Source organism: Natrix helvetica (genome assembly GCF_964273705.1).
Source record: "Natrix helvetica genome assembly, chromosome: 5".
NCBI classification, from domain to species: domain Eukaryota; kingdom Metazoa; phylum Chordata; class Lepidosauria; order Squamata; family Natricidae; genus Natrix; species Natrix helvetica.
Window position 1 is genome coordinate 30865550 of NC_138551.1, and position 27810 is coordinate 30893359.

At 36.8% G+C, this 27810-nt stretch overlaps 1 protein-coding gene across 1 annotated transcript; it reads right to left on the minus strand.

Moving 5' to 3' along the window:
* Positions 1-261: 261 nt before the first annotated feature.
* LOC309392353 (carboxypeptidase B-like) lies at positions 262-27642 on the minus strand. Its single transcript, XM_081953489.1, has 11 exons — positions 27485-27642; positions 27316-27391; positions 21941-22065; positions 20469-20568; positions 18636-18737; positions 13427-13528; positions 11195-11305; positions 11021-11111; positions 6412-6614; positions 1261-1345; positions 262-491 (listed from the first exon to the last, which is right to left on the minus strand). Exons 1-11 carry the CDS (start codon positions 27553-27555, stop codon positions 313-315), a joined length of 1245 nt encoding a protein of 414 aa, XP_081809615.1. The 5' UTR covers positions 27556-27642; the 3' UTR covers positions 262-312.
* Between the last annotated feature and the right edge of the window lie 168 nt (positions 27643-27810).

A 27810-nucleotide genomic window follows, 5' to 3' on the forward strand; every position in this document is an offset into this window, starting at 1 on the left:
GAGCACCCTACCGGAACAGTATCCAGTGCTCCGGGCAGGCTCCGGTACGCTCGTACAGGCACGTACCACCTGCAACCCACCACTGGTGCTCCGTCACTGGAGGTTTTTAAAAAGAATAGACAGCCATTTGTCTGGAATGATATAAGGTCCCCTGTTTGAGCTGGGATTTGTACTAGAAAACCTCCATGACCCCTTCCAACTCTATTATTCTACGTTCTAAGTTATGGTGGCAAAGAAAATTCAGAAAATGTACAAAAGCAATTCTGCATTATATTTTATTTATTCAGCTTGGAAGCTTTTTTTTTAGTACTGCTAATTAAGGATATGTTCAGCAATATATTTAACAGCAATCATAGTTTCTTCACAAGTTGGCTTTATCTGAGATTCAGGAAGAGCAAAACCATATCGGCCTTTGTCGCGAAGTTCAAAGGTGAAGGCATATTGTATACCCTCGTCATAAGCCCAATCATCTGAGCCACCAGCAGCAGGATCTGTAAACAGGAAGGAATACATATGCATATAAAAGAAAGAGGACAGGTAAATAGAACTGATTTTCATAAATTTATTTTATGATATCAATGACTTGGCATCCTTTTGGATCTTCAGTACCCACAATTTCCATAATATATGTCTATCTAGATGCCTACTATTCACCTGAACAGCATGTCTGTATTTGTTCCAACATCATTATGCAGTATATGAGACACATGAATAATTATATTTTCCACATTAATAGATAATTTTACCATGCTTGATTCCTTTGCTTTTTAATCAGTCATGGAATTTCATATTGAAGTTAATGAACTAAAACAGTATAGTTCTACCTGCTTTCATATATATCAGTGGTTCTCAACCTTACCAATGCCGCAACCCTTTAATACAGTTCCTCATGTTGTGGTGACCCCCAACCATAAAATCGGTGTCGCTGTTCCTAAGACCATCGAAAATATGTGTTTTCCGCTGGTCTTAGGCGACTTCTGTGAAAGGGTCGTTCGACCCCCAAAGGGGTTCCGACCCACAGGATGAGAACCACTGATATATATCATAGTTCATGCATTATATTATGAAAAACAGGAGAATTTTTTATAATACTTCTGAAAATAATATATACTGTAATCATACAGTACTCAAGAGGCATGATAATTGAAAAGTGGGAGAATCATTGTGTATATATACTGTCTGTGATGTTCTAATTACAGGTTTTTATGGATAATAGCCTAATCATTACCATAACTGTATTGCTGTTAGAGTAATACTTACAAATTGTTGCAGCTCCTGGACCATAAGCATATTCGGTGCCATACAATGTTGCCAGTTCTCGAATGGCTCCTTTAGCAATAGAATTCTTTACAGAAAAGATAAATTGTGGTAGAGATTGAGATATTTTGCTCAAAATAGAAGCCAACGTGGGGAGAATACTTATATTTTGGGAACTAGGTATCATATATTACTGCACACAGCCCTTAATTCCATAGCTTCAGAGAGAAAGTCATACAACTAAGATGCTTGTGGCACTTCAAACATAAACTAATTAATTCTTATTGAGGTGTTAGTTGCTTTGACAGAAAGTTTATCTCTAAATTTTTTATTGTCACGGCAGGTCTGTCTATATCTATGATTTAAATAGGATATCAGCCTTATTAATTAGTTGTTTTCCATTGCAATAATAACAGTTGCAATCTAGTTTGAGTATTTACCATGTATTTACATGTGTAACTGAACAATCATTCCAAAGCATAATAATTCATACAGTATTAAATTATTCTAAAGCAATATTCAAGCAGTCTGGGATTATACTGAGAGTTCCTACCTTGTGTCACAAAGATTTCAATGATGATCCCATATGCAGTATTTATATTTCTAGAGATAGATATTTAGCATACAGTTGTATAAATCAAGATATTAAAAATTAAGGTAAATTAGAGTTCCTGCTTTTATGGAAGTTTTTGTATGTACAAATGTCTGTTCTCCGCGGATGTTTGTATTGCACTGCAGATGTCAAAGGAAGAACTGTATCATGTACAGGAGATGTACATGATGCTATAAATGACAGTTCCATATCTCCTCAAGCTTCTCTTTAAAATAATGCTTATTTCTGCAGATGCCTGTATATGCATTTGTCCTCATATTTATGATGCTTTCAATCACCTGGGGTCATAGGATCCCACCTTATGACAAGCAAAGCCAATGGGGAAGCCTAATACACCGTGTAACTAACTTAACAAATATGGCAAGAAAAATCATAAATGCAAAACTCACTTAACAAATTTCTCACTTAGCAACATAAATTTTGGATTCAATGGTGGTCGTAAGTTGAGGACTACCTGCAATATGATTCATCATTCAGTTGAGAGCATCTGAAGATATATTGTAAATAGCATGGATTTTTGTTAATTACTTGTTTTCTAAAGCAGCTTTAGAAAATTGGTGGAATTTAAATTATGCAAGTTATTCTAGTTTGTAATAAACAAGGATAACAGGAAGGGACATGATAATTAGTCAAGATGACTTTCCTCAGTTTCTAATTATTCCAGTGCTAGGTTCATTCCACTCTTCTTGCATCAACTTTCTAAAAGAACTGTACCCAAAATTTGTACTCAGTTTTATTTGCATTTTTCCTCATTTTTTTTGCATCTTTGCAAATGCTGTCAGCAATTTAATTTCCCCTAAATTCTGTGGAGTTTTTTTCTTGGTGTGTGTGCACAAAGAAATGCACAAAGAAATGCTTTTCATACTCATACTCCATTATAACTTACTTCACAGAATTAGGGAAATATTAACTGAATCACTAGTAAATTTGGGAAGAACAGACTGAGTCAGATCATATTACACCATGGAACCAAATAAATAGTTTATGGGAAGTAAAACTAGTTGAGATCATAGGCATTCACTAGGGAAATTAAAAAGTGTACACGTCAAGCCGGCCTCCCTCAGCAACCAAGAAAGAAACCACTTCTCCATTTTGCAGAATTAAGAGTACTTTTACTGGTTATGAAAAGATAGCAGCTAAGCAAAGCAAGATCTGAGGCAAAAGCACGCGAAATCATACATATCAATATGTGACCAACCCCTATTCCCCGGTAACCCTCATTCCACTGTCCAATCTGCATATCCCTCAGGTGTCATGTGAGTTTCATCTTCAAGGAGCATCATCAGGTTGGTATGCAGGACGGTTGGCCTTGACCAACACCAAGCACCAGTCTCCAGCATGTGCAGTAGATGGTGAGAACAAAACTCCCTTTTTACAATCTCTCCTGTACTAAAATTTCCCCTCCCAAATACCAAGCCCCCCCTCTCCATTTCAATGGCAGCTGAAAGCAAATAGTGAAGCAGAGGCTGACAGATATGTGACACAGACTCTGCCTTTCATTATACTTGTGTGCAATGTCACACATTTTATAATTTTGGCATCTATACGGTTAAGGATGGATATCTATGTTTCTGGATTCCACTATTTAAAAATGTTGAATTAAGAAATTAATTTTTATTCTATGAAAAGGCATATTCCATACATTGCAGATCTTTTCAGAGCAGCTGAAAAACTGGATTTTTCTTGTTTCCTGATCTTGATCTGTATTCATTCATTGGGAACCATGAAAAACTGTGACAAGTGATGTGAATCCAAATTGTACATTTACAGGCTTTATTCAGGCCATCAGAAAAACTCATGTAAGGTGTAAATAGGGAGAGAAGATGGATGGATCCATCACTCCATCTCCATCCATTCAATAAACATTTGAAAATGTATCTTTTAGAAATATAAAGGCATGAAGCCAGGTTCTAAAAGCCAGGTTAGCATAGGAGGGGTTGTTTTTAAAGAGACATCTCAGGCTGTGGTTGGAGCCATTATTTTATCATATATATGGCAGTTTTCTTTATCATAGTTCATGTCAGAACAGAAATGAAATAAGGTAACATTGTGATAAAATTTGCTTTAGCGTTTTTAAAGGGTTTAGGAATTATCTCGGACAAGGATATATATCGATTGTTATTCCTGTGCATCAACAAAGAAAGCAAAAATGGTGTATTAAATAGCATTTGCTCTAATCTATAAAGCTGCATTATGGCTTAGTGCCATGATGGCGAACCTATGGCATAGGTGGCACATAGAGCCATTTGTTGGGGCACATGGGGCGTTGCCCTGTCAGCTCCAGCACACATGCGCATGCTGGCCAGCTGACTTCAACTTTTTTAAAGACTGTTTTTCGCTCTCCGCCCTCCAGCTTCCCTAAAGCCTCAGGAGGGCAAAAAACAACCCAATGCGCAAACCAGAAGTTCGGGAACGGACTTCCGGTTTGTGCATTGGGCTGTTTTTCACACTCTATTCTTCGCGCCCCTGAAGGCTCCAGAAGGCCTCGGGGGGGGGAGGGGGGGAGCCAGTTCTAACCTCTTCTATAGAAGAGGTTCCACAATTCTATAGCGCCGGTTAGAACTGGTTCCAGCTCCCTCCCCCTGCCCGTCCGCACATCATCAAGATGAAGAGCGAGGGGCGGAATTCTGGGAGTTGAAGTCCACAAGTCTTAAGTTTGAACACCCCTGGGGTTTTTTTCTAAAAAAAAAGGTTAGGGGTGCATGGGTCTTGTAACATGACAGCTTTAAGACTTGCTTGCTTCAAATGCTGGAGTTTCTGAGCCAACATTTTGGTTGCTAAGCAAGAGCATTGTTAAGTGAGCTTCACCACATTTTACAAGTTGGCCACATCCACCCAGTCACATGGCTGGCAAGCCAGTCCCACCCGGTCACATGGCCAGCAAGCCACTCCCACAAAGCAGGCTACACCTACAGAAGAGGTTCTAAAAAAATTTGAAACCCACTACTGGGCAGGAGAGACTGTTTTTGCCTTCCCGAGGCTCCTAGAAAGCAGGGTGAAAAATGGGTCCATTGCGCGCCAAAAACGGGGGTGGGTGAGGGTTGCACGCACATGAGTGCAGGGGGTTGCACACACATGAGTGCAGAGGGTCACGCACATAGCATTATAGGTGTGGGCACACCCACGCATGACCCCCCTGCACTCCCCCTGCTTTTGGCACGAGATGGGAAAAAGGTTAGCCATCACTGGCTTAGTGTGTTGCATAATTCAATCTAAAATCTCCCTCCTAACTAATAACCTTACATATTCTTTGCCTAACCTCACTTTTGAAAGGGAGATGAGCACTGCCTCCTATGGTCAGCAATGACACTACCAGAGTAAAATCCACAGGTACCCCTTTACCTTTGCTAAAATCTGGTTCTTGAATCTGAAGTCCTCGGACTTTAATTTTGTTTGATACCTCACTTTCTTTCTTGTTTTAACCTTGTACTAAGTCTGGTGGGTTTCTGCACTACTGTTGAGTCACTGTTTGCTTCTTCGGCAGTCTAGAATGGTCTGTGCATGTCAGCCTCACAGAGTGTGCTGTCAGCATTAATTTTTTTCCTTTGACAGGAAAGTGGTTTTTGTCTATTGGTATTAACTTTTAAAATTGAGTTAAAAATGAATATAATATAAAAGAAGAACTTCATATGAGAAAAATACTATTGGTTCTGAAGAAAAGGGAAATGAAACTTAAGTAAATATGTGATAGAAATTATACTTTTAAGTCATTTCTGGGTCAATGTCTCTAACCTTGTCTGGGACTAATTAAACAGTAAAGGATTTTGGAGTTGATTTGTCTGTATCTTCATTGCTATTTATTCCTTATCTTCCCTATGTGCTATATTCCCTTTGCCTTTAATCAGGGTGAGAATGTGTGGAGACATTCTTCAGAAAAATTGCAGACTATAGGAATTATTTGTGTTTCAGTTTGAGATGTGGACAACACAGACTCACCCACAATAGCCTGCGCCTATATTCAACAATGAAGAAACACAGGGCAGAAAACATCTTCAGAAACACACAGCTCCACAAATGTCTATGGAGATTCTCAGTCATTCAGGTCATGGTTGCGCCAAACGTGCTTTTTCAAGAGGCAACTGGACTTTCTTGTTTTTCTTTGAAGTTGTTTCACTTCTCATCCAAGAAGCTTCTTCAGCTCTCCACCATCCAGTCAGAGCTGAAACCTCTTGGATGAGAAGTGAAACGCCTTCAAAGAAAACCAGTTGTCTCTTGAAAATGCACCTTTGGGACAACCTAATTCCACCTATCCCACCTCAGTTCTATTTCTAAATTTTAATATTGGTTTTAAGGTTTGTTTTTTAATTTTTATAAATTGTACAGGGGTTGTTTAATTTGGTTTTTACCTATGTGTATGATTGTTTGTATGTTTTAAATTTATTCCTGTACACCGCCCCGAGTCCCTCCGGGGAGAGGGGGCGGTCTAGAAATTTAATAAATTATTATTGTTATTATTAACCATGACCAGGATAACACAAAATTTCCATAGATGTTCACAATTAATACAAATTTCAATTTTATCTTCACCAAATTCTACTTACCAGTTGTACATTGTTTGGTATTAGATTATAAGTATAAGAGTATGGATAAAGGAGCATCTGGGAGTAAGAGTGAATGGTCAGGTAAGCCTTGATAGTTGAGCGGTTTCTTCTAATGAAATCAGCCAAAGCTTTGGTTTCCTTTTCTGATTCAGCTTTACTACCACAATAGGTTTCACTACAGGGGTTTGTTGAAGCGCCAACAGCTGAATGCAGTAGGAAAAAAAATCAGACATGATTGAAAGGTTAGATTAAAAGGCAGAAAAGTGTACTTTTCAAGCTTACTAATGATTTTAAGGAAGTCTTTTACTTTTAAGTTTTAATTTACTTTTTAAATAAATATCATTGAACTGGTTAACAACAGGATGAGATATTAGTATGGCATTTTTAAATTTTAAATTTTCAAGATCTTTTATGTATCTGTTAGTCTATCAATAACTGGATTCACACATGCTAAGTCATGGTTGTTTTAGCTATGAGTTGTTGTGATGCTATAATGGCTGTGTGCAAACAATATTACAGCTCAGCATGATGTAGATGGGAATAGATGGAGAAAGGGTGACAGATAATGGTCTGCACAAGGACAGGTCATGCTATCAAGGCAGAAGGAAGATTCAAACTGAGAATGACATGATCTTTTTATTATGCTAGATCTCAAGTAATAGCATCACAGGTTACTTTTAAAAGTAGCTTTAAAGTGATATTTATTTATCATGCTTTCCTGTTCACTACTTCACCACTCTGAATAGCCCCTCCACTATCTTCTTTCTCACAACCAAACATGCTTTCTTTCTTCTACTTCTCCAATCAATTTCATTGTTCAAAAACTGTATGAAAAAACTGGCACTACTCTAAAATAGTGCAGTTAGTTAATTGTGCAATTAGTTTTTCAGAGATGACCAGATAGTAGTAAGAAAATGGTTGGAGGCAATTGTTATTACAAAATAATATTCCCATTTGACAGGGATATGTGAATTGTGACGGAGACTACATAAATTATGGGCTTACTTCCACTAAGACACTCAACTGTTTAGAGCACATTAAAAAGGGATTATATAGAGATACTAATATATATTCATTTAACCCACAAATGTGAGGGGCTATTTTGATCTAACCAAAATCCCCCTCTTGCATGGAAATAGTTTGATACATTCCCTAATTAGCATCTATGTGGACATTGAATACAATACTACCCTGCATAATTCTGCACCTCCTCACATTGTCTGTCATAATTTACAATGTTTCTCAGTTTGTTTGTCAAGCAATTCTTAGGAATAGACATTTACTGTAAAGAAATATTGGGTCAGTAGTTTAAAATATTTTATGCATTGATTCCTTCCCATCTCCTATGTATACAACAGCAGGAGAAAGAATTATATTCTCCCAGTTTTATTATTGTCTAATGTTACCTAACATCATTGCTCTGACCTTATAGCTCAACAATGAGGATACAGCTTGATGTGTGCATGTGTATATATATGTATATGTATATGTATATGCACATGCATATGTATATGTATGTATGTTTTTGTAGATTTTCAGGGGTGTAGGTATGCTGGTTTTGTTGTATTCGGGTCTTTTCCCATGTAAGATTGAGATTGCCTTGGCAACGTTTTGGCAAGGTGTCACTCGCCATCTTCAGGTTGGTGTTTTGGGCTTAAAGCGTGATCGGAGCTGCCGTCCCTCTACAAACCTTGGGGGGGGGGGGAGTGCTGGCCCCGTTTCAGCAAGTGGATTGATTGGAGGTGTGGCTGTATCATGATTGGTAGAGTGGTGCTGATTGGTGCTGGCTGTGTGTCCGTTGTTGTTTTGTGTTGCAACAGTCTGGGTGGTGGGTGGGGCTCATTTGTTGACTAGGGCTGGTTTCCAGATTTCTGGTAGATGGGAGGTATCGTCACATTTATTCATGTTATGGGTGTTTCTCTATTTCGATAGCTTGTTGAAGTATTCAGTTTTGGAGATTAACCTGGTTCCTTCTTTACCTGGTTCCTCCTGAACACTTCAACAAGAGAATAATTATGGAAGCTATCGAAATAGAGAAACACCCCCACAACATGAAAAAACGTGATTATACCTCCCGCCTACCAGACATCTGGAAATCAGCCCTAGTCAACAAATGAGTCCCACCCACCACCCAGGGCGTTACAACACAAAACAACAATGGACGAGGGCGGGGCCGAAGTCGCGACGATACAGCATGCGATCTCAATGCTCTGAGATCGCAGTTGACACTTTTGCCACTGGGTAGTCCAAATGGACCTAAACCGTCCTGTAGAGATGGTAAACAGGAAGAATACGTCTTGCTGATCTCAGGGACATTGCAAAGTCCCTGATTGATCCAAGAGAAAGTCTTCAAGCTGGTGACAAAAAATCCAGCCATTTGGCTGACGAAGTCGGGGCGGCTCCAAAATGGGAGGATATGGAAAGTGAAAGTGTTTCCAGCTGGTGAGGAAATTTTATTGTTTTAAGAGTGACTGCCTATAAAATAACTTAAAATAAATTCAAATTGGAGAACAGAAGAAATAAGTGGCGGAATTAAATTTGGAATGGCTTTTGACAGGGGGTTATCTTTTTTTTTAATGCTATTTTCACGTACGGAATTTATGTAAGACCTTTAAAACGACGGAGCTTTCTTCTATTTTCTTTTTTTTTTCATTACTCTCTGTAACCTATGGTCTAAAACTCTCATCTGTCATTACTGTGGATGTTTTTCTAAGTCATTTAAGAATTGGTCTTTCTCTTCAACTTGAAATACAAAAAAGACATTTTCTTTTTAAAAAGGAAAAAAATTGCGGCATTGTGGCTAACACTGCTGAAGTTAGGCTTTGTGTATTGGAAACAAAACACCTTTACTTTTTTTCACGGATTATCTCGGCTGGTGCCTCAAGGTCTTATTGCTTGTTTACAGAGAGCGATAAGAAGAAACAGATGTTCCTTTGAAGTATTTCTAACCAGAGAGAGGTGATTAAAAGCTACTCAATTAGAATAATAAGAATTAGAATTTTAGACCATAGGTTACAGAGAATATGTATATGTATATATGTGTGCATGTATGTATGTATGTATTCTGGTCTTGTTGTATTCGGGTCTTTTCCCATGCAAGATTGAGATTGTCTTGGCAACGTTTCGGTGAGATCTCACCCGCCATCTTCTGGGTTTTGGGCTTAAAGCTTTACCTACACAAAGTCTATGAAAACATATTCTATATATGTATGTATGTATGTATGTATGTATGTATGTATGTATGTATGTATGTATATCTGGCTTTGATTCTTAAAATTTCCAATTAAAACAATTTGAAATGTCAGGCATGAGAAAATTGGAGCCTGCCAGTGTAGATCATGTGCATTTGATCAGCTTGGTGCCCTTTGATGTCAGAATCACATAAAAACATCAACCTCAGGTTGTATTTTGGCCTCCTTTCTGTTTAATATTTCTATATGTTTCAAGGCAAGAAGATGGCAACAACTCTGGTGGGCGCCAGTTAGTGAAGCTGCATAGAGCATTGTGGAATATATTGTATATGATTTACCAGGAAGTATTTTATAAGGCCGTGACAGTGCTTTGAGGAAGATGTATTGTAATTCATTGGTGTGCCTATAGTACAATCATTCCCTGGTACGCAACTGCTTTGAAATTCATTGAATTTGGTTTTCAACTCATTTTGACGTGAAAATTTTGTCATCATTTGTTTGATACTCACACACAAGCTAGAACTTGTCAGTGCTGCTTTGTGACTCACTACATTATTCTTTATGGGAACAATTTGTTTGGTACCCATCATTTTTGGTACACATTTCACCTCCTGGAACCAATTAATGATGAGTACCTGGGCACCATTGTACTACTTTTTGAACCTTTTTAAAGCAGTGATGACTTTTTATAGGTTTAAGGCCACTTTGGAAATTGCTTCCACATAAGCATTACTGTGAAGCAGTTGTTTTATAATTCCGAAAGTATTAGCTCCTGTGCTTTTTGAAGGAGCTTTCTTGAGGGATTTGCAAAGCTTTATTATTTAACAAGACTTTACCCTAGGACACTATTTTGTGCCAATATATGCATGAGTGAATATTTTACTTTGCTTTGCCACATCACTTGCAGTGTGAACATGCTTCATATGAACAAAATTTCAGACGTGTGGAAACTGACAAAAATTACTTTGCTCAATCGTTTCCACAAACATGCTATTTATGAGGGATGAGCCCAAGTAATTCAAAGTATATAGCATACAGGATTATACAGACTTAGATTTTATTTTATTTCATATATATTGGGATGTCTAATATGATGTCCTCTGAAAAGAGGAAGATTTTTTTCACCTCTCACTGATAGAGAAAAAGACCATATAACTTATGTGGAAAAAACACAAGGGTTCAGTTCTAAACCACTGAGCACTTCCTTCTTAGAGAGGTTTAAAATTCCTCTACAATACATTTTAGTATTTCAGTATATTACCACAGAAGAATTCAGTTGGTCAAGTATTGTTTGTTTTTGTAGGACTGCATTAAGATTTTGGAACTCAACTAGAATTGATATTTTTAAACTCTAAGAATTTTTTATTCCACATAGTATTGGAGCATAGTTTTGCCTTGTTAGAGTACAGGATACTTACTGCACCATCCAGCATCAAAATTTCTGTTGGGATCAGTTCCAATGCATTTACTACCAGCATTTACAGAACGAGTCTTCCTCCACATGCGACTCTGAAATGGAACAGATTTGTGAATGTACTGTTTGAAAGATAATTGATGCAATAATTATGACCTGCTGATTGTATATTATTTACCTTTGTCCAAGTATAGACATAACCATCAATATTCAAGACAGGCAAGACATAGAAGTCTAAGTCGTTCAAAAGCCGAGTCATAATGGTTTCTTTTCCATAGGTCCGAACAGCCTACATACAAACCACAGAGACTGTGAGGATAAATCTAAATGACTGACCTTATGTCATTTTTATTTGCATGATTACCAAATAATATTACATATCTTTGACACAGGAATAGGAATATAAAGAAAAATAGAAGTAGAGTAGTAGAGAGAAGTAAGCAAGCAGCATGAATCAAGAGTACTCATTCAAATTTTAGCTGCTTGCAAATTAGTTTGGTAATACTGAGGATGCCAATTGCTAAATGAATACAGACGGAGAAAATTCATAACGATTTTATATTGTTTAGAAATTAGGATGTCACTGAAAGACTATAAAGAGAGCCTTTTAGTATTCTATAATCATCTATCTGCAATATTAATTGATGGATTAAGATTTTGAATAGATATATGAAAAAATTAACTGGTTATAATGATATCTGAGATTATGTTAGAAATTAATTGTATAGCTTTCCCCATTATCCAAATATACATGACAATTAGTAAATATATTACATGTTTAATAGAAGATAATAACAGGGTCTCTGATTAGATTTGATAACTGTAATATTGTAAATAAGACAAAATTTTGCTCTCCGCTGCATTACTGGAAGGGATAAGGAAAGATGAATCTGAATAGCAAATAAATTAACAATGATGTGGTTTTCACTTTTTAACTGCTTCTCCACATTTTAAAGAACAAGAATTTTTTTTTTATTCTGCCACCATAGCAAAACTGTCAATGTTCCAGATCCCAGTTACATTCTATACTTCATTGGTTCAAAAGAAGGTAGCTTTAGCAGGTCATGCAAAGGTCATGCAAAGAGTTAAAACAGAATGCTCCTGATCAGCTGATTTCTGTGAAATGGTACAAGAGATTACATCCCAAAATGATCCTGGGAGTGGAAGAGATTTGATACAATGTCTAGGATTGCCACAGCACAGAAAAGAGCATGTTTGGATAAGAGTTAGGCTTTCCTGATATACAATTTGCACAGCATTGACCCCAAAAATTACAACTTTCAGCATATAAAGAGAGAATGTAGGGTAATAGTAAAGATGCATCAGGACTGGGAAAACCCATTTGTTGGTACTTCAGATGTTGAAATTCTATTCATGCTCTCTTAGCCCAACTTTCTTTTAGGGGAATTGTTGTAGGGACAAATAGGAAGAGAAAATACTATGTACCCCATTCTTGAGCTCTTAAAAGAAAGGCAGGAATAACAACAATAACAACTTAAACTTTTTCTGTCCCTTCATAAAGATCTATGGTCAATTGTGGTATTGATTTAGATCCAGAAAGATGAAGACTATACATTTTTCGAGATAGATATTGCCTCAGAGACTGCAGATCTGAGGAAAAGGAGAAACTCAATCCACAATGCTCTCATGTTGCTAAGCTTTTGTGAACCATGATTACAAAGGTAGTATCAGACTTTGTATGTCTGTGTCTTCAGAAATAGATGTCCCTAAAAGCAAACTCAAGTACTGACTATCACCAGAATTGAAGGACAAAAATTTCAACATGCATAGGCACCACTAAGATCCTTAAAAAAACAAAACAAAACTAAGAAACCAATAAACTAAATAGTGACATTAAAAAACAGCCATGAACATCAAGAATAGAAGCTGCTGCTGCTTAACTGTTTTAACATACTCTGGACTATGTGCAGCTTCTTTAAACTTATTTTAGAAATGTACATTGTTAGATACATTTCATATGGCACAGTCTGCTCATTATATGTTAATTATAATCTAATGCTAACTTTTTACAAGACAAACCCTCCCCCATTTGTTATTGTAATCCTAACCCTTTGTGTAATTGCAACAGGTTTTCTCTTAAGAGTGAATAGAATAAAGTTTGCAAAGGGGATTTTTTTTTGGCAATAGCAAACTCCAGTGACATGTTCACAGTGTAATTATGCTATTGCAATGCATTCTTCATGGCAATGAAAAAAATGCTTAAAATGCGAACTGGAAATCAAATGAAAAATCAAAGTAGAGTGTTATTTTATAGGAAAGACAGCAACTTTTTAATAACTGTGAGAATATGTTGAGGAATTGTAAACATTATTTCTTTAATTTTGTGATCCCATCCAATTCCATTTTCAGTTGAATCAATAATTTCTGTCCCTGATATTTTGTCACCAACCTCTCGTACAAACCACTGGCAAAAAGCAGGTGAGATCCATTCTCTGGCATGGAAGCCACAGTCTATAAAGATAGCTTTTTTATTTTCACCAGGCTTCCCAATCTAGACAAGAAAATGAATGAAAGAAAGAACAGTTGGATACAAATATTTAATGGTCTTCAAATAGCATAGTACAAATACTCTTACACAGGGAAAATACTCAGAATAACAGAGTTGGAAGAGACCTTGGTGCTCTCCTAGTCCCATCCCCTGCTCAGGCAAATGATGGTCCAATCTCTTCTTAAAAATTTGTTATAATTTTTAAAGTCACTTTTAAAACAACAAGAATGTAAAAGAAAACATTTATTTGTTTATTAAGAAATGAATATGTTGCCTGTCCCCTTAATAGTTCTTCACAGTTCACAAAAACACAATAAAAATATCTATGAAATCAGTGTTAAAAGAATAACAGATATAAAACACAAAGTACAATTAAACCAGAGTTGGTTCCAATCTTACTTGAGTTCATCTGAAGAGAGCCCTCCCCCTTTTCATTTTTCATTTTTGTTTTTGGCTATAACCTATTTCTTAGTATTTTTCCCATCCCTACAAACCACCATATTTTATCCTGGGTGATCATGGTCTGGCTACCTGCACTATATTGTTTTTATATAACATTGCCTCTTACATAAATAGTAAGGCATAAAGTATCCAGATGCAAAGGAAGACAGAGCTCCCTTATCTTTAAATGTAGTTCACAAGAGGGATGTTTATTGTGCAGAAGTATGACAAGCTCCATCTGGTGAAATTCCCAATCATTAAAGGCACAAGGAACTGATTTCTTTCCCAGCTAATCTTTCTAGTCATGCAGTCTCTATCAAAGTTGGAATTAAAAAAACATGTTACAAAACTCAAAAGTCAGTTCATATACAAAAGCCATATACTATATACCAATACTTATTCAATATTTGTTTGTAATTTTTAATGATTTAACTGAAATATTACAAAATAACAATAATAAAATACAAATTCCCTGTTATTGTTTGTTGCAATGTATTAAGTACAATATGGAGATGTGAGAGGGATTAAAAATATTCCCAGACCTTGAGTAAGATGGACAGCTTATAAACTTTATAAATACATAAATAAATATTAAATAAATATCCATCCATCCATCCATCCATCCATCCATCTACCCATTCACCCATCCACCCATCTACCTACCTACCTACCTACCTACCTACCTACCTACCTACCTACCTACCTACCTACCTACCATCTATCTTCTAGTTTTTAATTATATATTTTTATATCTTCTAGATTTTCATAATTTTAAAATATTTTTATTTCTGTATATCTATATGCTCTTTTCAATGACTATATTCCAGGCTCCTTATGCTGATCTATGGCTGTAATAAGGACTTGGTTTGATTTGAACAGATTTGAAATGCTTATTTTTTTCATGCTGGGAAGCCTTATTATTTTTAAAATGTCAGCACTAGCAATATGACAGTTCTCATCCCCACCTCCAGTTATGCCACAGCTTAATTTCATTGACATACTGAGGATGGAGAGAAACAGTAGCCACAAACTGGAAAATGTTGTAGGGCAATTCTGCTTAGGCTGTTTTCAAGGCTGTTTTTAAAGCAATTTTGAAAAGTTTAAAAGAAAACATGTATTTGTTTATTAAGAAATGTGTCTGTTGCCTGTCCACTTAATAGCTCTTGACAGTTTACAAAAACACAGTAAAAATATCCATGAAAACAGTGTTAAAAAAATAACAGCTATAAAACACAAACTACAAGTAAACCAGAGTCGCTTCTGTAAGAAAGGTGGCCATATAAATGGGATTAATAAATAAAAAATAAATAAATAAAATAAAACAGAAACATTCAAAAGCCTCAATAAATAAGCGTGTGTTAAGCCTTCCTCTAAGTGATAACAAGGAGGACCCGTGAGTCATCTCTAAGGTCAATAATCACAAAAGCATAGGGTTTGTAATGATGCCTACACTATGACTATATGGTTGCATCCTTAGGCTTGTCCCATAATCTGTCAAGATGCTTTGCTTTATGCATCATTGGCTGCAACAACTCAGTATGCCAGGGGATTCGGAGATGGGGAAGATAGTGTTTAGAAGAAGCCCCTCTACCAAGGGTTCAGGGGTTGACTCAAACAGGTCACTGGAATTGAATTAATTATCTGGAATCTGATTAGCTTCATTAAGCTCTGTGGGTGGACCAACATGATCTGGTCCTTGCTCCTGGAGAGGACACTATGCTACAACTATTTCAACAGGAAGCAAAATTGTCTTTACCATAGCTACCACTTCTCAGACTCATATTTTACTGTCAAAATACATTTGAAATATTACATGGTAGCTCTGAAAAGGAACGACATATATTCCACAATTGATTGCTAGTTAATAGGGCAGTGAATTTTGGGAAGAGACATCTGCTATAAATTGGGTAAAGATGATAATTCTGATAGCAGCTAGTTCTTTAAGATCCAATCTCTTTTCCATATGTGAATATGTGGCCTCTTGTGTATTGTTACTTATACTGGCCTTCTTCTCCCTAGCACCTTCCAGATGTTGCACCACAATTTTCATCATCCTCAGCTGGCATATTTTAGTGATGAGGGAGTTTGTTGCTCAATATATCTGGAAGTGTGGTAGTACAGAGCTTCAACTCACATGGAGGTGTTTACATGTATATATGGCAATCGTGTTACATCTCAACAGACAACTAGCTTTTCAGGCCAGGAAGGCTGCTTACTCACACAACTGCATGTTCAGTTGTGTGTGCAAAAATATTAGCTGGATAGGGCTAGATGTTGCTCTGATATGGTTTAGTGAAAGCAATTAAAGAGGTAACTCTGCAAACCAAAGGCAAATTTCTGCAAATCCTGGCACTGTGAATCTTTCAATTTGCAGAGCAGCTGGGTCACAGCTGCATAGAAGCTAAACTAAAATGAGAGGAGGAAATGCAGCTGTAGTGCTTGGTTTATTGCACCCTTAGGAAAAGCTCTTGCAAGTCAACCCTGTGGTTCTCCAATAATGATGTAGGGTCTATTCTCATGACCTTTTAAAGCAAATGTCAGTAAGAAGAGAAGTGTATCCCATGCCGATCTTATCAGCTCCTCACTTCCCTGAATGGAGAAAAGATCTAGCCAATCTGACCAGAGTTTAGCTTCCTTTTGCAAGGAGGAGCACTGGAGACTTGTAGGGTTCTGTAACATTTCTCCATAAATGTACATATATAACAGAACTGGTGACTAAGAGCATAAGCACAGTCTTGGCATACAACATGCTTACTGTCCTACATATTATCCCTTGAAAGAGATACCTGTGTTCCCAAGACATATTTCGAAGTGTAGATTATAGCTGAGCTTTCTACAATTCAGTGTGCACCCTTGTTTCATTCTGTACTTTAATACAATGAGTATAAGTCCCACTTCTTAGTGGTGGAAGCAGAGTAGAGAAAATGGGTGAATTACCTTTCAAAGACTCCTCTGATAAATAAGTCGCAACATACAGAAGTGTTCCTTGGCTCAGGAATTTTGGAAGTTAAAGTCCACATATCTTAAAATTGCCAAGTTTGAAAAATATTCCTCTAGACCAATTGACTATCTGCAGGAAGACTTTAAAAGGGGGAGGGGGGATATCAAGACTATTTTTTATATTTTTGAAAGAAAATATTTAAGGCTGGAAAAGACTTTGCATGCCACTTTCTCCTGTGACTTTAGTGTGCTTGCATTCAAATATAGCCATTTTGAGGTCAATTTTGACTGATGCAGCCTTGAGCTTTGGCATCCCCAGATGAGATGTTGGCTTACTACTAGTTGCTCACCATGCCACAAAGAGGCCTTGTTTGAACTCCAGGTCCATCAATATCTTAGTTTTCAAACAAAGGGAGCTGCTGCCATGGATTAACTAATTTTTATATCTCAAACTTTTAGCTAGTTCATCCATATCAAGCAATGGAATATGCATGCATCGATTGCATGACATGAACTGACTGGAACCTTCTCAAATGTGACCAAGCTATGAGACAGGTGGAATAAAGACAGAATCTGACTTAAATATGTCATGCAATAAGGCAAAAAGTTCATCTTAGCCTGAAGAGGTATGAAATTATCATAATACTACCATATACTGAAATCACCACATAAATTGGATTTTAGAGAGGAAATAGTCACATTGGGATTGTATATAGTAGTTTTTTCTGCCTAACATAGATGCAAATTTCAGTCACATCTTTTATATATAGGAAATTATAGAAAGTTCTTTGTATTTCAGTTTCTGGATGACTAACACAAGGTGTACATCAGAATTTGATGAAACTCAAGTCCAGATGGAAAGATAATTAGTTCATTTGAAATCATAGTGATACAGTCAGGTGAACAGAATCAACTCAATCTTAGCATTTCAGAAATAGGGAATTGCTCCTTTTATTATTGTCACGCTCTGTATTATTCTAAGACAGGGATGTCAAACTCGTGTCGTCATATCATCACATGACGTATCATGACTCCCCCCCCTTTGCTAAAACAAGGGTGGGTGCGGCCTGTGTGTGATGCATCTGGCCCACGGGCCATGGGTTTGACACTCCTGTTCTAAGAGGTAGATTCCATACCAGTTGATTAATTAGGTATTGTACACATGTCCTTATTGGATCCCACTCCCTTCCTCTTAACATTTAATGTACTATTGCAAAACAGATCAAAATTACTACATGGGGGCTGAGAGAAGAATTGGATTTTCCTTCCTATATGATAAAATAACAAGTTTGTTTCTTGTGTTAAGAGGAAAATCTGTTTTTTTTGCATCTCATTGTCAAGAAAAAAAAGGGGGAAGGGGATTCTTTCTGAAGTTTATAGATCACTTTATAGCAAATATGTTTACAAACAACAGATGGAATACACAATTAAACAAAAGTAAATTACCATTTACCTTGGTTACAGGAATAGGGCTGAATTTTTATGTGCAAACTGTCAAAAGCTTTTATTGCAGACAGATATTTAGGAAGACTTTACTACCAATCAAAATGGGTGAAAAATGTTTCCATAAAGGAATTTATAAAATCCATGTTGGTTTCATAAAGCATTTTAAAAAAATACAAACATATCCAGGATTTACAAAAACCTAACAAAAGTTGCTATTTGTTAATTGCCAAGAGCAAACCTGATATGTTGGCTTTAGAAACAAATTTTAAAAAATATTGAATACCTTCAGGAGGGGCATTGGACGTCCCTCAAAAGTTGTCCCTATCTGCATTCGGGAAACAAGATTTGGATTTTCATTGGCAATATCAGCTGTCCAAGCATCTATCTGTAAATTAAAAAATAGATCAGTGCATTGAATGACAAAAACAAATGATGTAAAGAATGACTTAGATTAATTGTTCATGCAGATTACTGTTGCCCAGATAAGAGATGGAAAGCATTTTTTTCTTTTCTTGAAAAATTCAGACCAATGTATTAGAAGTAGTCGGTGCCCAGAGTCTGATTTATATACCGTATTTTTCAGATTATAATACGCACTGGAGTATATGACGCACCAAGATGAAAAACTGGCCCTTTTTTCTCCTCCCAAACCCCCCACGTTGCATTTTTGCCTCTCTGGCCCCCAGGAGCACTTTGCAGGCCTCTCAAACTCTCTGCATGCCCCCTTTTCACAAAAAAACCAGGATGTGCAGAGGGTGTGGAAGGACTACAGAGTGCTCCTGGGGGCCGGGGAGAGCAAAAACTTTTTTTTTATTTGCAAATAAAAATAAAAATAAAAGTTTTTGCTCTCCCTGGCCCCCAGGAGCACTCTGCAGTCCTTCCACACCCTCTGCACATCCTGGTTTTTTTGTGAAAAAGGGGCATGCAGAGAGTTTGAGAGGCCTGCAAAGTGCTCCTGGGGCCGGGGAGGAGAAAAAAGGGCCAGGTTTTCATGAAAATGGGCCCATTTTTGCAAAAAAAGGAGCGTGCAGAGGGAGTGGGAGGCCTGTAGAGTAACTCCTCGGGGCTGGGGAGGCGAAAAAAGGCCTGTTTTTCATGAAAACAGGCCCATTTTGGGGGGCAAAAAGCAGGGCATGCAGAGAATTTGGAAGGCCTTCAGAGTGCTCCTGGAGGTTTGGGAGGGCAAAAATAGCCCATTTTTTGTGAAAAACGGGCCCATTTTTCACTCCTTTTTGCCCTCCCCATGCCCCAGGAGCACTTTGCAGGCCTCCCAAAGTCCCTGCGCATTCATTTTTGACAAAAACGGGATGCACGGGGTGGGGTTTTGGGAGGCCAAAAATTTTGTATTCAGTGTATAAGACACAGCCAGATTTTCAACCTCTTTTTTGGGGAGAAAAGATGGATCTTTCTTTGGTGCACAGCTAAAAGAGCAAAAAGAAGTAAACATTTCCCTTTACGATCTTCCCTTTTACCAGGGGAAAAACTTGGAGACAAATAGGACAGTGTAAATTAGAAGTGGATAACCTAAGGCCAGAGGATTGTTTGTTGTCTCCACGGCCTTGATAATTTCCAGAAGCAGCAATCAAATTCATTGCTTTAATAAGATGGAACCAGGAAATGATTAAATACATGACTGGAAAACACTCAAGTTAACAGGACTTAGTTTTGATTCAACAGAAAGGCCAATTAAATTAAATAGAGGGTTTTTCCCCCTGGTTCCATATATCACTCAAAGGCCAAATGCAGCCCTTCACCTGAAGAAGAAACAAGCACTCCTGATATAAATGTTGTCAACTATTTGGAAGAGAATAGTGTGCATCATGAGAATCTTGAATCCTGGGCTGTCACATGTAGACGTTCATATTTGCTTTTCCAGTCCTGTTCTGTATAAACTGGTTGGAACTTGCTAGCCCTGACAAAAGGAGAGAGACCTTTCTTGCCTAGGAACATGTTAACTAAAGATCTAGGATTGACATTTATGCAGAAAAGAATGTGTTCTTTTTCCAAAATGCCTGTTCTTTATGGCCTGAGAAGTGACCGTGAGGAGCAGAGTGATATTTTAAAGCAAAACTGCCAAATGGAATGAAAAGGAGAATTTTCACATGTGAATCTTTACCTGTTCCCATTTATTATATTTTTCATATTGGTATCCAGCAGTCCGAGCATGATTGTCCAGTTGCCTGTCAAGGGCAGCCTGAAGATTATCAATTAAAATTCTGCAATGAAACAACAATACAGATTGGTCAAAATGGGTTATTTCAATTTCTTTTGTACTGTCCAGATTTCCTAGGGCTTGATCTTTCTCCCCATGTTAGTCAGTAAGTTTATGTAAGTTAGGCCTTGTTTGTTGGGTTTGAATTTCCGGTTCCAGTTTATCAAGTAGATTGATTTGATTTGAAAATCTAATTTTGTTCTGACAGAAAGATTCTCGGCCGAGCATTCTCCAGATATGAAGAGGAACCAATATATTTAGGAACTCCTAACCTTAATGATAGCATATGTTGGTAGTTACAATCTCAATATATCAAGAGGGTATCAGAGTGGGAAAGGCTGGGAAATGAGCAACATCATATCCCTTGTTCACTGAAATTTGCATTTGGAGAGTATGAGACACACAATTTGCAAAGCATCTCAACCTTCATAATACTGTAATGAACAATTGATCTAGTTACACTGACATGATGTCAGGGTATCTCAGATGCATATCAAAGGCTCCTATCTTGAATTGTTGTAGCAAGGGCACTTCTCTGAAGTTTGTCAGGGACAATCTTTCAAAGAGCTCTGTGGTGCAGGCTGAATTGTGTACATTCATCATTGGAGGAGCTAGCATCTCCACACATGGTGAAATAATTCTTTCCTTTGACACGGTGACAATCCTACACTGTCAAGGTCTACAGTACTACAATAACTCATCAGTGCATAACTAATGGATGAATCCCACCTTCCACAGTTCAGTTTTCATTTTCTATCCACTATAATTGATATTTACAGTGTTGGGAAAAATGTAAATTATGTGCTAAATAAAGTTGATTTTGTGTTAAACTTGAGGACTTTATTTTGCTGCTCGGTTTCTCCACCCTGTTGGATCTGATATTCTCTAAGGTGAAAGTCTTACTCTCTATTTTTCTTCCCTAATTCTATCTTTTTGCTTGCATCCTGGAACTAATTACTACTCACATTTCTGGTTGACTGTTTTGTGCTAAATCTCAGACATATTGGCTTGTCAATGTAAAAAGACCTAACACATTCACAGCACAATCTTCATGGAGATTTGTGTACCATTGAATAGCAATAGCACTTAGACTTGTATACCACTTCACAGTGCTTTCCAGCCCTCTTTAAGTGGTTTACAGAGTCAGCATATGAGGACCCCAACAATCTGGGTCTTCATTTTATCCACCTCAGAAGGATGGAAGGCTGAGTCAACTTTGAGTCTGGTGAGATTCGATCTGCCAAACTGCTGGCAGCCAGTCATCAGCAGAAGTAGCCTGCAGTACTGCACTCTAACCACTGTGCCACTGCGGCTCTTACCACTTATATGAACTACTTATATGTTAATAAATACTAATAAATACTGCAAGAACATACTCATAGTTCAGCCCACGATGCTGTAGAATGCTCTCAACTTCAGAACATCTGCCTGCTTCAATTCGGAAATCAACAGTCATTTCTGCTTTCACTAGTTCAACAGAATCTGGTCGCCAAAAGTCAACCTGAACAGAGAAAACCATGGCAAAAAAGGACATATGATTTCAGGCTAAAATATTTTCATCAATGCCCTTATTATAGTATTCCTTAGGATTATGGGGTGAAATGGAATAAAAGATGGGTACAATATAGTTTATAATTTGTTTATTAAATACATGCAATATTTCCTTTAGAAGCTTAAACCAGTGTGCATTAGGGATGTATGTACTTTACCCATACTTAGGGGGTTTGCAAGTGAATCACTTCCTTTTCATTTTAAGAACCCTAATTTTATTCAGACTCATGGAAAAGCCTGAAAAATAATATTTGGACTATGTTGTTAAATAGTAAATGCATTCAGTAGATATTGGCTCCTGGTGAATTGATTTCTGTGAAATGACACAAGAGATTACATGTGCAAGTGATCTTGGCAGTGGGTAAGATGGTGATACAGTACCTAGGAATGGCCACAGCACACAAAAGGGCAAGGCTGGATAAGGGTAAAGGTTTTCTAACACTATTTGAATGGCACTGACTCTAATTGGATCACTGCAAACCTTTAAACTTTTGCAGTGTCTGGAAAGATGACAGAAACATTAGTGATTGTATGTTGCTGACATATGACAGTAAGTCAGTTACCTGAGAAATGGCATGGTTGCGAAGATAGCCAAAGATACCACTTTAAATTTTCAAAAAGAAAAATGGCAATAAAGGACTTTTATTGAATAGGAGAATCAAGACAGGCGTAAGTTGCATTGTAAGATTATTTGGACAAAAATGCTCAATAAATTTTTAGTAATGATAGAAAAGTCTTCTCTAAGTTGATCTAATGGACAGCCTGTATAGTTTTCTTAGCAACAATGTGAAGGTGGCTTCTCATAGTGCTTTTCTAGGCCTTTTTTCTGATGTCTTAATCTAGTTTAGAAGATTGATATTTCTCAGAACTGAAGCACTTCATACAAATCATTTACAAAGCATGCACAATCTTATTGAATGTAGCATGCCTTCCTTCAGATATATCCCAGTAACAATAAATTGGAGAATTAAGCTGGGATGACTTGTACAAAATCATCTGCAAGCTTGCATGAGTGTGGAGTGTGGATTCTAGGTTTTTCTTGCCTAGTCCAGTGTCTCACTTACTAGACCAGTGTTTCTCAATCTTGACCACTTTAAGATGTCTGTACTTTAATTGCAGAATTCTGAAGCCACCAATTGCTTAAATTCTACATACAGCCACTGTGCTAAACTTGTTTTAGTTCTCCTTAATATGTTTCAGGCTTATCAGCTTTCATTTCTGCTTTCCTACCTATTCTTCCTAGGTAATATGTATAATTCTATAATGTAGTTATGGTTGTATTCAAGGAGTTTTCCCTTTTCTAATCTAACCCAATGTGCATACTGGGACATATAGGAGACCTGTCAACATGAGAAAATACTGTCCTGTAAATATCCTAACTGGAATGAATTGAAATAATTATTTTGGCCATTAAAAGCACCATTTCTATATTTGCTGAAAAGTATGTCTGTACATTAAAGTCTCAGAATAACTGGAATCCACAAGATAATCTTTAAAATGCCTTCCAATAAGAACTAACTCATAGAAGTGGTTTTAGCCCTGAGAAACAAATTAACAAAAACTATAGGAATGTATTGCCTTATTGTGGCATATACTGTACTGTATATTCTTTTAAATTAGAGGCTTATAGCCGCTTTTTATTTGGATATACTGAATGGTTCTTTAGAGACTTCTTGTGACTAAAGCATTTCTGAAAGGTGCCTGGTATCTAAGCAGTGAACAAATATTATTACTTCTGGCACTGTTATCCATAAAAAAGATCAGCTGTTATCTAAATATGCCGTGACAAATATGACTTTTCTCCTTAGATCATGTATGGTTGCCTCAGTTAACAATTAAAAATAACCACAACTCCATCCTTGCTTTTGTTGTGGCTTCACTTTATATATTTAATTTATTATTATTATTTTTTACTTCACTCACATGATTGTGTCATACCATTCCTTAAATGGGTGCTTTTTATTATGAACTTTTGGTGCAATTCAGTCATAGGACTAATCCAAGGTAAAATTTGTTTATCCAGAATTTATAAAAGCAAAGCAAAACAAAACAAAACAAAAGAAAACAAAACATTGGAAAGCTTAAGGCTTTGAAAGTCAGAGTCAGTAAAACATGAGACGTAATTCATTACAGTTTTTCATTACGGTTTGGGAAGAAGACAGAATAGCTTACTTCTAAATGTTTACTTTAAAATAATGTACTGTAAAGGCATTTTATCCCAAGAAAGCATATATATTACTGTAAATTCATTCTGTTAAAAACTATTATTTAATGGTCAAATGTATAGATAAGAAATCAATGTGCATATGCCAGTATTTATGGCTAAACAAAATTTTATGAATTATTAATGCAGAAATATTTGGAAATAATTAGTAGTTACGCATGCTTCAAAAATGAGTTGGAGGAAGCATTTTGGACTCTGGGTGAGTACCTGTCAGCTATTGATTTTAAAATCCTGACTTTTTAATGTTCCTGGATGTGAAACAATCTGTCCCTCCCCCCCCCTTTTTTTTATCCCTTGAGTTTTAATTAAGTGATTTGAATGTTAGCCAATTTCTCACTTCCATACTAGGAAATCAGTGGTCATAAAAAGGAGAGGAAAAAAAAAAGCCTCAGGGATTATTCCCCAATTCCATTTCAATATCCCTCTTTTTCTTTAGTAGTATCTTTACAAAACATTGATTCAGTAATTTTATTTAGAGTATCAATGCCAAATGATTTATTTAAGGTTATTGAAATCTGCGTTGTTCATTTTGCTTAGACTAGATTCCGATATACAGTATGAATGATAACTGAAGCAGCGTCCTTCAAAATTATTGGGAACTTAAATGTAAACAAATTATAGGCAATGTAACTAGTGATTATTCCAATGCTGTTTCCCGGCTGAGATGGTTCTCTAATTATAGCATTTTTTCTGATAAAAGATTAAGCACGAGAAGCACACTGATCCTACTCCGGTATGTCGGCTCCAATTACTTCTTGGATCAGAGATAAGATACTTATAACTTATAGCTTGCCAAATATTCTTTTTTGAGGTGAGTCCTTATAATTGTGAGGCCTACGGACCATGGTAACTACTTAGCAACTGGGTCATTATGATTTCTACCAATCTCTGCTGTTCTCTCATCAGACGACTATCAAATACTGCATCCAGTTTGTTTATCAACATATTTACAAACTAATAGTGCAAATGCCTGAAACGTCAGAGATGTGAAAAGCATAACTTAAGACTTTTCAAACTATAATGTAGAATGGAGCTAGATATGGGAGAGTCCCAAATATGCCCTGTGCTCAATGAAAACCCTTCTGACATCCAGATATCATTGCTAAGTGCCATGTCTCATAAAGATTAGAATGTCCCTTCTTCTCCTTTGCAGCTATTTCTCAACATCAAAGCTAAGTGTAAATACTGAAAACAGAACTGCTATCTCTGATGGCTCTTTCTCATGCCATAATCTGGTTATATCAAGGTCAGAAAACACAAATTTGGAATGAACAAGAGGTTCACTGAACATTCGTGGGAAAACAAACAAACAGGAGAAGCTGATAATAAGCTGAAACTTCTGCAAGCAACACTTTAACAGCATTTCTTTCCATGATGGCACAATTTCTTTCCACAGCCTATCATATTTTGGGGGACAGAGATTATTTTTATTCAAAATTTTAAGGAATAAATAAGTAAAGGAATATACAGGCAGATTTTGTGTCTAATCCCTTTTGATGGACTATTTTTCATTGGTTTAAAGATTGTTCACTTAGCACCGTGAGAATATATGATGCTTTACAGAGTAATATATGGAAATAAATTAGATAGCAGCCTGGATAAACATAAAATCCCACTTGTATATGAGGTATATGAGGTATAATGCTAAGGGGAAATTACAGTGAAGGAACTGACCGTAAAAGAAGAATGTGTTGCTTAAGTAAGACAGTTAAGTGATTTTTTGCCCCATTTTATGACTTTTCTTGCTTTAGTTGTTAAGTGAATCACCACAGTTTTTAAGCTAGTGACATGGTTGTTAACTGAATCTTCTTGTCCCATTGCTTGTCATAAGGTTGCTAAAGGTGATCACATGACCCTGTGACCCTCCAATGGTGGTTAATATATGTTAATTACCAAGCGTCTGAATTTTGATCATGAGATCATAGGGTTACAGTGAAAAAATGATAATAAATCACCTTTCTCAGTGCTGTTGTAACTTTGAATATTACTAAATTAATGGTTGTAAATCGAGGACTACCTGTAAATGTCACTGGTTGCAGTGGAATTACACCTAACTGAGTATAGGATTGCAAGGTTAGCCTATGATTTTATGAATTTTCTTTGACAATTTTCTTGGATATATTGAGAAGCTCCAAACAATACTGATATTGCTCTTAAACTCCACAGCACTCACTGGGGTTACAGGTGTTGTGTTTACATAACGGCCGCCCCGAGTCCTGCCTGGAAAGGGAGCGGCTAATAAATTCAAATTATTATTATTATTATTATAAAGTGTGCTTTCTGTTTTTTATGAAAGGAGAAGAGATTAGCTACGTGCGTCTCCTTTGCAATTATAGTTAGTGACCATAACAATAAATTCTTCACTATTTTGTAACGTACAGAGCTCTTGTATCAGGATTAGGAAAAACAAATCTCTCTGAAAGTTTTGTAGTTTGAAGTTAGCATACCAAACAGCAAATGAAACGCTACTAAGGTTGAGCTGCTAAAAAGTAAAAAGAAGTGGGAGGAATTAACTGGGATCTGTTAGTTACTTAATTTCCAGTCAGTTTTCTTTTTAGAGGTAAAATCCAAACCAAACAAAGAAAAGAACCTCTATCCTTTGCCTTCCCCCTTTCCCCTTTCCCCTTTCCCACAAGCTAGAAGACGTATTAGGTAAAGACAACATAAATTAGGAGAATTAAAATGAATCCTGCTTGTTCCTTTCTAATCACTGTTAAACCCAAAGGAAGAGACCATATGGGATTGTAGAGCTGGGGAATCTCTCAAAGAACAGCTTTTCCAGGGCTCCCACAAATTTGACAATATCACTAAGTTCTATTACTTAAAGTTCTAGATGTCAGTATGTGCTGCCTTTCCTAATTTAGCCATCTTTATTGTGAGAACAATGAATGGATGATATCATCATGTATTAGTATGACATGCTATAAAATGAACATTAAGCATATTTCCCTCACCATACTCCATATTGGAATTTACCTGCATAATATTGGCTAAGTAATTGAGAGCATGTACTTCATCTTCATTGCGGGGTGTAACACGGTAAACCTTTTCCCTAAAGAAAACAGCGGAAAGATATTACTTATAACAGAAAAGTCGTTGTGCTGTTCTGAAATGTTCTGAAATATTATTTTGTGTTCTTACTTACCCATAAAATCTTTGAACTGTTGCTTCAACAAAAGCTGAAGAGGCACCTATGAAAAGCAGTAAACGCCACATCTTGCTTCTCCTGGGAAGTGTGAGGCAGCAATAGAGTTTTTGCTTGCTTTTATAATATCATGTCTCTTATCTTTCTCAAACCCAACTGTGAAAACCAGATCATTTCCCATTGATTAATTTCCTGACCTTGCTTTGTTTGATAGACTATTTCTTAAGATAAGGCTCACCTGTGGAAATAGAAATAGGAAAATTTCGCATGGGACAGATTAGAGGGTTATTTTCATACAAAAAAAAAAAAAAGGGAAACCAGATAGC

Coding starts and splice junctions, on each gene's coding strand:
- LOC309392353 (XM_081953489.1), bottom strand. CDS start 27,555: ATGTGGCGTTTACTGCTTTTCATAGGTGCCTCTTCAGCTTTTGTTGAA. Junction 13,529..18,635: donor GTCCAATGCCCCTCCTGAAG/GTATTCAATATT, acceptor TTTCTTGTCTAG/ATTGGGAAGCCTGGTGAAAA. Junction 11,306..13,426: donor GCCAGTGGTTTGTACGAGAG/GTTGGTGACAAA, acceptor GTTTGTATGTAG/GCTGTTCGGACCTATGGAAA.